The sequence below is a fragment of the Pholcus phalangioides genome, unplaced genomic scaffold (assembly GCF_987345545.1).
Source record: "Pholcus phalangioides strain wild (caught in Gottingen) unplaced genomic scaffold, Ppha-v1.0 ptg000011l_1, whole genome shotgun sequence".
Lineage (NCBI taxonomy): Eukaryota > Metazoa > Arthropoda > Arachnida > Araneae > Pholcidae > Pholcus > Pholcus phalangioides.
This window is the reverse complement of record NW_028301604.1, coordinates 9,042,749-9,056,059: the sequence shown is the minus strand read 5'-3', so window position 1 is coordinate 9,056,059 and position 13,311 is coordinate 9,042,749. Positions and strand designations below refer to the sequence as shown.

General features: G+C 35.6%; 1 protein-coding gene across 1 annotated transcript in view; it reads left to right on the top strand.

The window, feature by feature from the left end:
* Nucleotides 1-13,311, top strand: part of HERC2 (E3 ubiquitin-protein ligase HERC2) — a 645,607-nt gene that overhangs the window by 451,128 nt on the left and 181,168 nt on the right. The window contains exons 58-59 of the mRNA XM_089238586.1: nucleotides 6,246-6,456; nucleotides 7,445-7,637. Of these exons, the coding sequence (XP_089094712.1) occupies nucleotides 6,246-6,456; nucleotides 7,445-7,637 (404 nt within the window). The remainder of the gene's footprint in view (nucleotides 1-6,245; nucleotides 6,457-7,444; nucleotides 7,638-13,311) is intronic.

The following is a 13,311-nucleotide window of genomic DNA, read 5'->3' as shown; positions in this document are numbered from 1 at the left end:
TATTGTGGAGGGACCACTGAACGTGTGACGTAATGACTAGGATTCAAACTCCAAGAAGTATTGCTTTTTCTTCGAGTGCCTTAGCTAGAGCTTGAGCTCCTAGAAATGCCACCATATGTATAGGAGACTTGGCTAGATTTAGAGTGCCTAGAAATGCCACATTATCTGCAAGGCCTTGGCAATAGCTGCTAGCTTGTGTATAGGGCAGTATCAAAGACTAGGTAAAGGTGAAAAACTGCAAAACTGCTCTCAGCTTTTGAGCCCTAAAAAAACCCCAAGATAAAACACAAAGGGGGTTCTAGCAAAGTTTTTCTTAAAGGTAGGTGAAATAAATACCTATAATCTTAGGTCAGTAGTGCTCTGAAATGCAGAGAATGAGAGAGAAATTTAGTCATCTATATTTGTATGATAATATATTGTATAATGTTATATATGTTGATAATGCATAATTTTATGTTGAAATGTGACTTTCTCAGTATCATTGTCTTTTTTCATGGTGTGGTTTCTCTTTTTCTTTGAATTACTGTTTGTCTCATCATTATGCATATACAGTATTGTGCTGAATCGAAGAAATTATTCCCTGGAAAAAGTTATGACCGGTGTGTTTGTTATTTTATGACACATTTATCTCCCTTCCAATTAATCCAGTATTTCTCGAAGTTTTGGCACCCATGGCCTCTGACTTCATCATGGGTTATCTGCGGCTGTCTAGAATAGCCTACCGTAGGGGTTCTCAAACTTTTTTTACCCGAGGTGCCCCTTTTCCCTATTCAATGCTTATCTGCGAGCTCCGCCATCTCCCTGGAGCTGTTTAACAAAAAATATTTTCGGAAAACCTTTGTCAGGGACATTGCTCTGTGGCACCCTTGAATCCAGAGGAGGCACAGCAGAGCACCGCAGTGCACAATTTGAGAACCCCTGGCTTAATGTAAAAAAGAACTACTTCAAAGAACTGAATGAGTATGCATCAATAGACAAACGCATTGCGATGCTCCTTAAAAAAGGTTGGCGATAAGCAATGAGCGTGATGCACATTTTGAGAATCCGTTAAAAATTTCTAAAATAAAATAATATAAATGCACTATATATACTCATCTACTTATCACTTTTTAAAGCACTAATTCTAGGTTATTATTTGTTTTTTTATTTTGCACAACAACACATTGGTGGTTTACGCAGGGTTTTCTTACTAGCATCAAAGGGACTTTTCTGAGTGTTCGGTTAAGAAATTCCTGCCTAACAATTTACTCTCGCAGATTTTAACTAGATCTAATGTTCATCAAGTCCCTTTTGCACTTGAGGCACCTGGACTGGGTCTGCAATTGCACATGTATTACGTGGAAAGTTTAAAAGTAACCAAAGATACATACGTATACTATTTCAGAAAAACAAAAAGTGCCCGCGAAATGTTGAGTCTACTCTTAAAAGATTATCTAGTGTTTTTCAATTATCACTTATCCAGGGACTAACGATGCTTACTAATATGGACTTTGCCATTGTGCGTTTTGCCAGCACTTACCTGGAAACCCTCTGGTCAAACAACGAGGGGAAAAACCAACAACTTCCTAGTCCAGGGATTCTCAAATGCGCACCACAAACCTTTGTTGGGGGCACCGCGGAGTAACCCAAAGGTTTTTTTAAAGAGATTCTTTGTTAAATTGCTCTGGTTACTGCGGATAAGCTTTGATTGGGGTAAGGGTGGCGCCGCAGATGGTAAAATTTTGAGAACCCCTCTGCTATAGTCTGTACCATTAATCACTCAATATATTTTCATTCTTCTCTGATTTGTTATAAAACACACCCCATGAATTTAACTAGAAATAAATATACATGTACTGTGTGCACAATGCCTGCTTAAGTTTTTCATTTTCAAGCAGAACTTCCCTTTAAACAGTTTCCCCAAAGGAAGCTGGTAGACCATCAAACATAATAATAATTTTAACCAATTCATACACTTGCCACTTTCACTTCGATTCAGAAGATGAGCAGTGGCATTTCAAACATGCCTCAGACATACTTAAGTACATTATGGTCACATATAAAAATTTCTGGCACACACCAATTTGTTTGAAGCAGTGGTTCCCAAACCTTTTTGGATTCATGGCACCCTCTACTTGTGTGTCTGCAATCAAATAGTACGAGGATGACGTCACTCTCCACTATCATACGAAGGTTTTAACAACTGGATGTTGCGAAGGTATATTTTGGAAAGAGAGAAAATTCAACTGCCCCTGCGGGGAATCGAACCCACGTCCTTTCACTTTCCGGGTAAACGCCCTACACCACTAGACTACAGAGGCACCGAATCTCTCAATCTTTCCTTGGAGCTCGTGTACACTGAAAGGGACCGTACATGGACGGCCGGACCAGACTCAGGCCAAGCTCACAACTGCTGACGCTGCCACCAGATGACGACTTATAGTAGTAGTGTGTACGTGATTACGATAAGAGTGTAACATGATGAAAACGATTAAATGTGAGTGCATGAAGATTTTTTTTTTTTAAGTACTTTCATATCTTGGATTAATTTTAGAAAGAAATAAAAAATATGTATTTTTCTTTTTATTTTATTCTCCATCATTTTTTATATTTTAATCTAAATTTTTTCCCAACCTATTTTTGGGTGATTGTTGTTTTTTGTGTTTGTATTTGTATAAGTACACAAAACATAAAATAGAATTTACATTTTTTTTAATTAATTAAAAAATTAAAATAAATTAATCAATTGAAAAGCAATTAATTTAATTTGAATTTTTAAAATGAAAAATTTCAAGTTCTTTCTACTAAAGCATAATTTTAAGTTCACGTCTAAAGCAGGTTCAAAAAATGGCTCCTTTCTGAATTTCGCTCCCCCACTGACCACTTAACCTGGCTATGCCCCTGCCTCATAGATAATTCTATCGCCCACTTCCTCAAAGTCTGTAGTAATAATCTAATCACCTAATGTATCTATACAGTCATCACTCTCTTCAAATACACAAACATTTTTCATGAGAAAAAATATTCCTCGAAGAGACTTTACATACCTTCCTTTGTTACATTTTCTGAGAAAAATGTAATGGACTCTACGTTTCTTCATCTAAGCAATAAATAATTTCTCCCTATTCATTTAAATGAATTTTAACTATTACATTTGAGGGAGTAAGAAGCAAAGGGATGCAAGTGACATAATTTGCTAAATTGAGCCAAGTGCTTAAAGAGGTTTCATTACTCAACATCTCTGACTATTAGATGTTGACTGAACAGTACCCATTTTCTATGTACATTAAAAACTTTCTTTTACGGTTACCATTGAGACAGAAAAAATTGACCATTTAACAGAGGTGACCGTTAATCAGGTGTTTGAAATGCATACTTTTATTATACAAGGAAAATTATTATTTGGCCGTAAAAGAAGGGTTTTACTGTACTAAAACTGCTTTCTAGAGGCTACTAGTCTGACTATTACAATAACTTTGAAGTTTATTTTCTCAAAACTCAATTTTGATCACTTGCATCCCTTTGCTTCTGACCCCACATTTAATGACGAGGTAAAAAAAAATTTCAAGCTACTACTCAAAATTGCTTAAAATATCAGAACTATCCAATTTATGAAAATGGCAACAGGCGATCATAGTTTACAAACATGATATCTAACAGCTCTCACAAAATAAATATAAATATAAGTGAGTTGTATCGATAAAACTAATCTAGAAACTCAGCTTTTTAGTTGTGGGAACAAAGAAAGTGGGTATGTTATAGTAATATAATTTTAGATGAAATAATACCCAGAAAATAGTAAAGGCGTTAGTAATAGGTTGAAACAAACATGCCGAACAAAGAAATACAGAGTCGCTATCTATGAGAAAAAATACCAGCTAAAAATTCACCTTTTTATTGTTAACTCGGTGCTTTGGTAAATAACTAAAATGGAGAACTTTGAATTCAGCATATGTAAGGATCTGGTGATAGACAAGAATGAGTTCTACAAGCTTTCAAAATGCCAAGAATTTACACACCCTGTATGCATTGGAGTGAATGAATTTCCCTTCAGGAGAATGTCTAAACAGGAAAAAAAGAACTTGATCTGAAAAAATTTTAAATTAAACCATGAAAAGTAACCAGGAAGATGCTGAAATAAGAAACTGGATGGATAAATACGTAACAGAACTTCAAAAGAAGGTAAGAAAGACTATTGGACAAGTAACAGAAAAAATGCTTCAGAGGCAACAAAACTTGGACAAAGAAATGAAAGAAATTATAAAATCGGTTGAATTTACCTCAACCTCTCTGACTAAAATATCAACCAATTACACTGATGTCCATAAATTGAGGATAATGCCAGCTCCGGCAAATAAAGGTTCAGAAACAAAACAAACGCTACTTATTCATAAAGCCCATTTATTAAACAAAAGATAAAGAACAAAAACGATGGTGTATGTATGATACCATTCATAAAAACTACGATTTTTGCTCCCTGGAGCAATTGTAAAAAATATCTTCTTTACAAGAACTTACTGTTACATGGTTGGTATGATGGTTAATACATTGTATGTCTCCCATGCGATGAAATACAGTCCGTACAACGCCTAGGCATGCTGAGTATCAAATTATCGATCTGATCTTGGGGAAGATCACTCCACTCAGCAAGCAATGCTCTCCGAAGTTCCGGAACACGTATAGGAGGTGGTTGACGGGCTGCAACTCGTCGGCCAAGCATGTCCCACACATGCTCTATTGGATTCAAATCAGGTGAGAATGCTGGCCATTCCATACGGGTTATATCCTCAGATTCAAGGCATTCGTTTACGATGTTTGCTCTGTGAGGACGGGCGTTGTCATCCATAAATACAAATTCTGCGCCCATGGCACCCCTAAACAAACGTACATGTTGTTCCAGAATGATGTCCGATAAATTTGGGCTTTCATGGTTCCGGTTTGAACACGCAGATCTGCTCTGGAACCCAGTATAATTCCACCCCAAACGAGCAATGCTGCACCACCGTAACGGTGTCGTTCAATGATGTTGTCTTGGTGGTAACTGGCGTTCTCCATATGAAAGTCTGACGTGAATCAGACTGCAAGCTAAACCTGGACTCGTCGGAAACATCACACAAGCCCACTGTGATGATGTCCACATTGCATGTTCTCTACTCCAGGCGAATCGCTGCGGACAGTGAGTTGCCGTGAGCGGAACACATCTGACAGGCCTGCGAGCATATAGACCAATATCTCCCAAACGTCTGTACACGGTATGCCTTGAAACTGTGGTACCCGTGGCTGCAGATAGCTGACGAGACAGGTCAGATGCTGTGCTCTGTCTGCTTCTTTTGGCAGTTACTGCCAAATACCGGTCTTCATTTGGAGTTGTAACTCGGGGGGGGGGGGGGGACCTGTACTGTAACGTCTACTGTCATTTCCGTTATCTTGGAATCGTTGCCAAAGCCTAGAGATGACACTTTGGGCAATTCCAATTTCCTCAGATACTTCCATCTGAGTACACCCACATTCCAGGTGGCCAATAATTCTACCACGTAAAAAATCATCCACATGCGTCCTCTGTGTCATAACTATTCGCTTATGGCACTGAGTGCCTTACAGAACTCTTGTGAACAATTTCACTTCCTTGCCACCATTCCTTATATACCCTCTTACACTCTCGTCATTGTGACGTACTATCGGCATCATCTGGTGGCTTCCTAAAATTTGCATATCATTCTTACAGATGTGTGTGATAATTCTACAGGTGAAATTTTTACTTTAGATTTCGATTTCCGTGTGATTCTGAATTATCCTTAATTTATGGACATGAGTGTAGTACTGTAGCAACCAATTACACTGTTGCATAATTCAATTAACTCTTTAACTTATATCGACACACTGGAAGGACTATCAGTCCTTTCGGGTCAAGGAGTATCTGTGTCATTGTAATGTTACTTTTTGTGGAGTTTTATTGTTTTGTGTTTTTCTCAGTCTAATTGTATGTTTTATGTGTTGTGTTCAGTCCAATAATAATTTTTTAAAAAAACAGCAATTTTTTTATATAGTATCATGAGATTCAAACCAAGACACCCTGACACTGATAAAATTGGAAATTTTTATATTAAAGCAGAATATATACATGGTGGTTATAATTGATGTTTCAATTTCAAAAGAGTCTGAGAAAAGAACCACTGATCAGAATGCTTTGAAATTTTTTAGATGCATCATTATTTTAGACGCATGATTTTGAATTTAATTTTGAGTATTTATGTGCTATATTACAGGTTTTTGGATGGGGTGATAATGACCATGGGCAACAGGGAAATGGAACTACATCAGTAAATCGCATACCTTCACTGGTACAAGGATTAGATGGAGTAAAAATCACAAAAGTTGCATGTGGGTCATCGCATAGCATTGCATGGACCACCAATAAAAATGATAATGCACATATTCATGATCCTGTACTCTTCCCAGTGCCAATAGATCCTCTGGGCAAGTACTATATTTTGCTTAAAGCTTAGAATATTTTGAACTACATAAATGGGGTGTATAGAAGAAAGTTTTAAAAAATTTCTTTTGATACTGTTGTTGATTAAAAGTGTTTTTGTCAAATTTTATAAGGTACACCGGCGTGAGTGTAGAACCCAATGTGATTTGTGAAATTTCCTTAGCTTCTGGGAATGGTTCCCAACAGAATTTTTTTTGTACTTTATTTTTCAATAAAAATATGCTTACCCACTAACTGTTCATAGAAGGTTACAAGATTATTTCATTTTGAGAAATTAGGTTTGTAATCATGTTGCTACCTGTTGTGCTCTTTTCATTTCAACTGTTCCTAAAAGTGTGAATTGATCTGATATTGATTTTTCAGGGTCATAACCATCCTTTCTTATTTTTTAATGTGTCAATGTAATATAATTATGATATTTCATAAGAAGTAGGAATATTGCAAAGATTGGCAGTGTCACCTGGAGAGAAAGCGTTTTTTAGTTAGCAAAAAAAATCATAATTTTGACAGAATTCGATAAAAATATTGGTCCTACTAAACAAACTTCTATCAAGCAATTTTTTCATGCATCCTGACTATTCTTAAGTTCTTTTTTTTCAATTGGTGTCAGAAATGAGTTATAATGGCAAGTAAATAGCTTTTAAATTTTTCTGTTTTGATTGTGGTTATGCTCCTGATAAATTTGACACTGATTTAGCCCCAATGATTTCCTTGATTGAATGAATAAAAGTATTGGTTTCTTCTGATTCGTTAAATCGGGGGTTTGACTGTATTTAAAAGAAGAGAATGAAAGGAGGTTTTCTGTGAGATTGAAGGTTCTGTAATTGCTCTGAAAATTAATAAGTTTGGGATAAAAATAATTCACATCCAGAGAAGGTAACAAAAATTGTTTATTGTAGTCATATTTATATGATATTTACTGAATGAGAATATTTGTATTTATTTATTTTTTCTGTCTGTTTGCACCTTCAGGGCAAACTACTTTCAACATGAGTATCGAACAAATGGATCACGTTGTTGAAAAGCTTTCTAGACAGTGTACAAGTCCTTCAAGTAATACACACAGACCCTCTCTTTCCAAAGTTATTGGGTTTTTGGATGCTAATGTCAGAAGGACTGAAGTTATAACTGATATACTAAAAGCTATGAAAATTTTACTTGCAAGGTAAGATGTTATGCATGACCAAACAAACTAATATGATTCACAATATAAATGTATTTGTTAAAATATGTACCTTATTTGGCCAGTCAGGAGCTGATGAAATTACATAATTTATCATAAATTCTAGAAAATAAACAAGTGTCTCCTGTAGCTTATTCAATGTACAGATATTTGTGCTTTTGGCAGAGCTGATAAATTGAGATGATACTCATTTGTTAAAATACTCTTTTAGCATGCACTTCAATTGTATTATCTAACCCAAAAGGTAATACATTTCTACTTCAATATAAGCTGCATTGACATGAAGTTCTTTGAATCATCCAAAAGGTTAGATGATGTCATTCTCCGATATTCACATATAAAGTATAGACAAACTGAATGATGATGAATGAGATCAATTTTGGAAGGAAAATTCGCAGGCCCATTTAAGGATTGTGATGGTGATTAGTAGCTTGCAGTTCTGCTCATTTACAGAATTCATTCAACTATAAAGATTTAAAATAGCCATGTACTTAAAATTGACTGCAGTACTTATCAATGTAATATTTTAAAATTCATTTCTTAAGCCTGTCTCCCAAAGAATTTATATTAACTAAACTTTCTGAATACACCTACACCATACAAAGAGCTGTGAATCATCGTTAGAGTTAGGGAATCAGTCACCTTTGGATCCATCAAACCAATGCAAAATCAGAATCAAGGAAAAGAAAATGGTTGCAAAAAGAGTCACACAAGATACACAAGTGCTGGAAGTAAAGAATGATTGGAATTGCTCAAAGTTTGTGCACCTTTATTTTGTCATTACATTTACATACAGTGTTTCAGAACTCTTGAGACAAACTGTAAAGAATGGTAGAGTCAGCAACTATAACAATCATTTCCTGTACAGAAATGTATGGGTACAAGTGACGCTGAGGTACAAATAATAGAAAAAGTTAAGAACGGAAACATCAGTTATATAGGACTTCAGTAGTTCAAACATGTACTCTCCTTGACTTTTCTATCTAATTTAATGTTAAAATTTCTAGTTCAATTTTTTTTTAATATTTTGAAGTTGGAGGAAAAAATCATGATTTTTGAATGAGTAAATATAGTTTAGAAAAATTCTATGAGAATCCAGATTTTTTTTTTTGCTTTTCTCGATCAAGTTGTTTAAACAAATTTTTAAAGACTAATAAAAGTTTGAAAAAATTTGGTTTTTCTCTACTCTTTTTTTTGGATAATTTAATGCCCTTTTTAACATTGTTCAGCTGGAGTGCATCTAGACTGTGTACCACTTGATACAGATTATGCTTTTCAACCTGTAGATCAAGGTGTAAAATTCAAAATCGGAATCTTTTTGTCGTCATTAAGAGTATGAAAAGGGTCAGAAAGTTCAGATTGTGATATGTTAATGAAAGTATATATTTCTTTGATTGCATAAGAATGATAAGCAAAACTTGAGAAACTGTTTCATAATGGATGATCCTGTTTGAGTAAAAATCTGACTTTGAACATAGTCAGGAAATACTGCAGTGATGCTGATTCCTGAACAGTAGAATAATTTAGCAGGTAAGATGAATTATATTTGATTCATTTCTCGTTTATTCCACAGGGAGAGGTGTATGTGTTCATCAAAGACTCAATTTCAGCTTATCCTGCTATCTTAAATTGTTTGTTTAATAATCTTGAAATTATTGTTGTGGATGTCGTTTTGGCATTCATGATTCAGACTTGCTGTTGTGTATATCCCTCCAAGAAAAGCATGTGACTTAAATTATGTGGCTCAAGTCATACAAAGCAGTGGAACTGCCTTCACAAGTTAGCATATTATAAATTGTTCTTGGTGATTTTAACCAAAGTGGAACAGACTAGGATCAGTGCGTTTGCTCTAACTCTGTAGAAGCCTATTTTTATTCTGAAATGTCACTGCAAGGTTTTGTTCAATTGCTTCGAGCCCAGATTATATGCACTAAAAAAGTGGCGAAATATGCTCCAAAAATATGCAAATATGCACTTAAAAATGCCAAAATATGCACTTAAAAATGCCAAAATATGCACTTAAAAATGCCAAAATATGCACTTAAAAATGCCAAAATATGCACTTGAAATATCAAAATATGCTATTGAAAAGTGCTAAAATATGCATTAAAACTCAAAGTATACACTAAAAAAATCCTGGGAAAGTTAAAAATTAACAAAAATGAGAAAAAATAAGCATTTAAAAAATCACCACATGTAATAAAAGTAGATATGCTTTTTAAAATGAATATTTTCTATATCTTAGTGCATATGTAAAAAAACTTCTACATATTTTTTATTTCTAGTTTGTTGTAACTGCTCAATAACAAAACACCAGAAACAAAAGATTTTCGACGCTATTTCTAAAAAAATTAAACGCTTTTGACATATCTCTAGAAATAGCCTTAATAATAAATAGAACACTTGATATGTGGAAAATACAAACATCTCTATTATTTCACTAAATTCCACCTGCAGCAGAAAAACTGATGTTATAAAAATAAAGTAAAACCCTCTTAACGGACACCCCTCAGATGCGGTCACCCTTATTTTACGGTCAAATAATATTTTCCCCTTGTATAATAGAAGTATGAATTTCAAATCAACGGTCACCTTTCTTTTGCGAACAAATTTTTTTGTCCCGTCGGTGACCGCAGAAGAGAGGTTTCACTGTATTATTAGCAATATTTATTTGAAAAATTATAAAAAAGTGATAATGCTTAAATAAACCTTCAAAAATATGCACTTATTCTGAAAATTATTTGATTTTATGAATTTATATGCATTAATGCTGAAAAAGGCCAAAACATGCAAACACATATGCACTTGCATATAATCCGGGCTCTAGTAATAACTGTCTTGATTTGGTATTTACTAATTTGTTCTCATTGATATATGATGTAGAACTCTTCAATTTATTTAGCCTTAGCAACAATCCCCCACATACACCTCTTAAATTCTATGTTAATGCTGAAATATGCAAGTAATTTGAACGTACCATCGTGATTATCGTAATGCTGATTATTCTGTGATTGCTTCACTACTACAGGAATACATTGATAAGATGTTTGATTTCTCCATGTATCACTCCATGAAAGAAATTTACAATGAAGCACTTGCTGTCCGCTTAGAAAAAATTCCAGTAAAGAAGCAATGGTCGGTTTATTTTGACCATAATCTCAGACAGCTTGCCAATAAGAAGTTGAAAGCGTGGAGAATTCACCATTGTACTTGTTCTAACAAAACAAAGAGAATTTATAATTCCATTTCTGAAGAATACAATATGTATGTACAGGAAAAGGAAAATCAAGGTCTTTCCACAATTTGCACTTCCCCTAATTGCAATGCATTATATAAAGATATTTCATGGAAATTGCATGTGTGCAGTCGAATTCCTCCCTTGAAAACTGAGGATGGCTTTGCACTTGATGACAGTGACAAAGCCAACCTACTGTCTGATACTTTCCTCAAATACTATGTCGACGATTCAGCATTTTCACTATGTGATATGTCTAATTTGAAAACTACCACACCTTATTCCTGGACATGTTCCACCAGCACAAGATATGCCAGATCATAGAGAGTCTTCTGCCAAGCTCAGCTTCTGGCCCTGATGAAATCACTACCTACTTCTTGAAACACGCCACAATTTCAGTGAGCGCATTTCTATCCAAGTTCTTTAAATGCTGTTATGACAGTGGTCTAGTTTCCGATATCTGGCAACATGCTCACATACATGGGCAGAGATATGGGGAGCATGCTCCCCAGCATCAAAGTTAAAGCCGACTGATCTAATGTATTTGCATATATATGAATCAACATGATCATGCTCCCCCCAGAATTTCAAGTCTATCTCCGCTTATGATCATAAATCCTGTCCTCAAGAAGAAAGATTGCTTGTCCAACCCATGAAATTACCGTCCGATATCTTTTTATGATGAGTGGGGTTTGCAAAACACCCGTATTTCCCTATCTTAAAGGTTTTCCAAAATATAAATATCATCCCAAAATAACAGTTGGTCTTTGTTCCAAGAAAATCACCAACTATCCAAATGATTGAGTGCTTGGATGAATGGTCCACTGCTATGGATGTTAATAAGTCAATAGATGTGATGTACGTGACTTGGAGAAAGCTTTTGAAAAGCTAAAAAGATAGACTTTGTTTGTGAAATTAAGTTACTTAGCACTTCCTGATAAAGTGATACTTATATTAGCCGCCTTATTTTCAATCAGATGCCAACAAGTTAAAGTGGGTCATACACTATCTAATAGTAGGATTGTAACTAGCAGAATTGTACAGGGCTCAGTGCTAGGTCTACTGATGTTTCTAGCATTTGCATACGACATCCCACTTTCCCTGCTCCCCATACCTTGCTGTGTATATGGCAACGATTTGAGATTTTTCCAGATTGCAGAAGATTTTCAGTCTGCCTATAACCTTCAACTGGCATGTGATCATTTTTTGATAAGGAGTGAATCAAATTAACTGCCTACATCAATGGATAAAACGTTTGTGTTAAACATAGGGATCAACAGTCCTGAATTCTGATATTTTCTAAATAATTGTGCAATAAAAGAAGTAGTCATACACTCTGACCTAGGCATCAATACAGACCAGAGTCTTTGAATGCTACATAAGAAAAATTGTGAGCAAAATTAACTCTGTTGCTTATATGATAACAAGGTGTTATTCGAAGTGCGACTCTGATGTGTGCTTTCAACACTTTTGTTCAACTTACTCTTGAGCACGCATCGCCAGTGTGTAACCTTCATTTGATTTGTGATATTGAATTAATTGAAAAACCCACAAGAGAGAGCTTTTCACGAAGTGCCTGCCTAGTCTCTGGGACCTCTCTTATCCCGAATGACTGCAACTCTTGGGGCAATGTCCTCTAGAATGGCATACACTGACCCACAACTTGAGATTGCTGTATAAAATTGTCTATGGTCTAACCTATACATAGACTCTTTCATTTAACGTAAAGTTCACTCTCGTACCAGAAGTCACCAGTTGTGCAAACATATTCTGTTTGTGAGAAGAAACCCATTACAGTATTCATTTTTATGTCAGGCTGGCAGTGCTTGGAATAGACTTCCATCCGATCTCATTTGTACACCAACTTATGCATTATTTTACAAACGACTCTCGAGCTCTGACATTTCGAGTTTGTTGATCAGATACCCATTTTGATTTAATGCCCCCACCCTATGTATGTACAGTTTGTCATTATTTGTCCTTTACTTTTCATATTTATCCGCCCATGAGAGCACAGAATTCTGGCCATCGCAGGTGCTCATGGGACGAGATCTTCTGCTGCCAGGTTATATGCTATTCAGGCAACTGCAAGATGCTCCTCTTCCATCAGAAGAATACGTCGAGGGACTCTAGGAGCACTTCAATGATGTGCATCAAATTGCCATAGACTCCAACAACAATCATCATCAGCTTCGAAAAGGTAAAGAACCGCTACTATGCGAAGGCCACGTCTAACAACTTCAAGGAAGAAGGCATCGTCTTGCTCTGGAACCCAAAGCGCCGGAAAGGACTTTGCCTGAAACTCCAGATGCCATGGGAAGGACCTTACAGAGTTGTGAAGAAACTGATATGAAAACAATGTCATAGTTCAGATACAAAGGACTCCATCGTCAAAATGCAAGGTGGTCCACTTCAACAGAC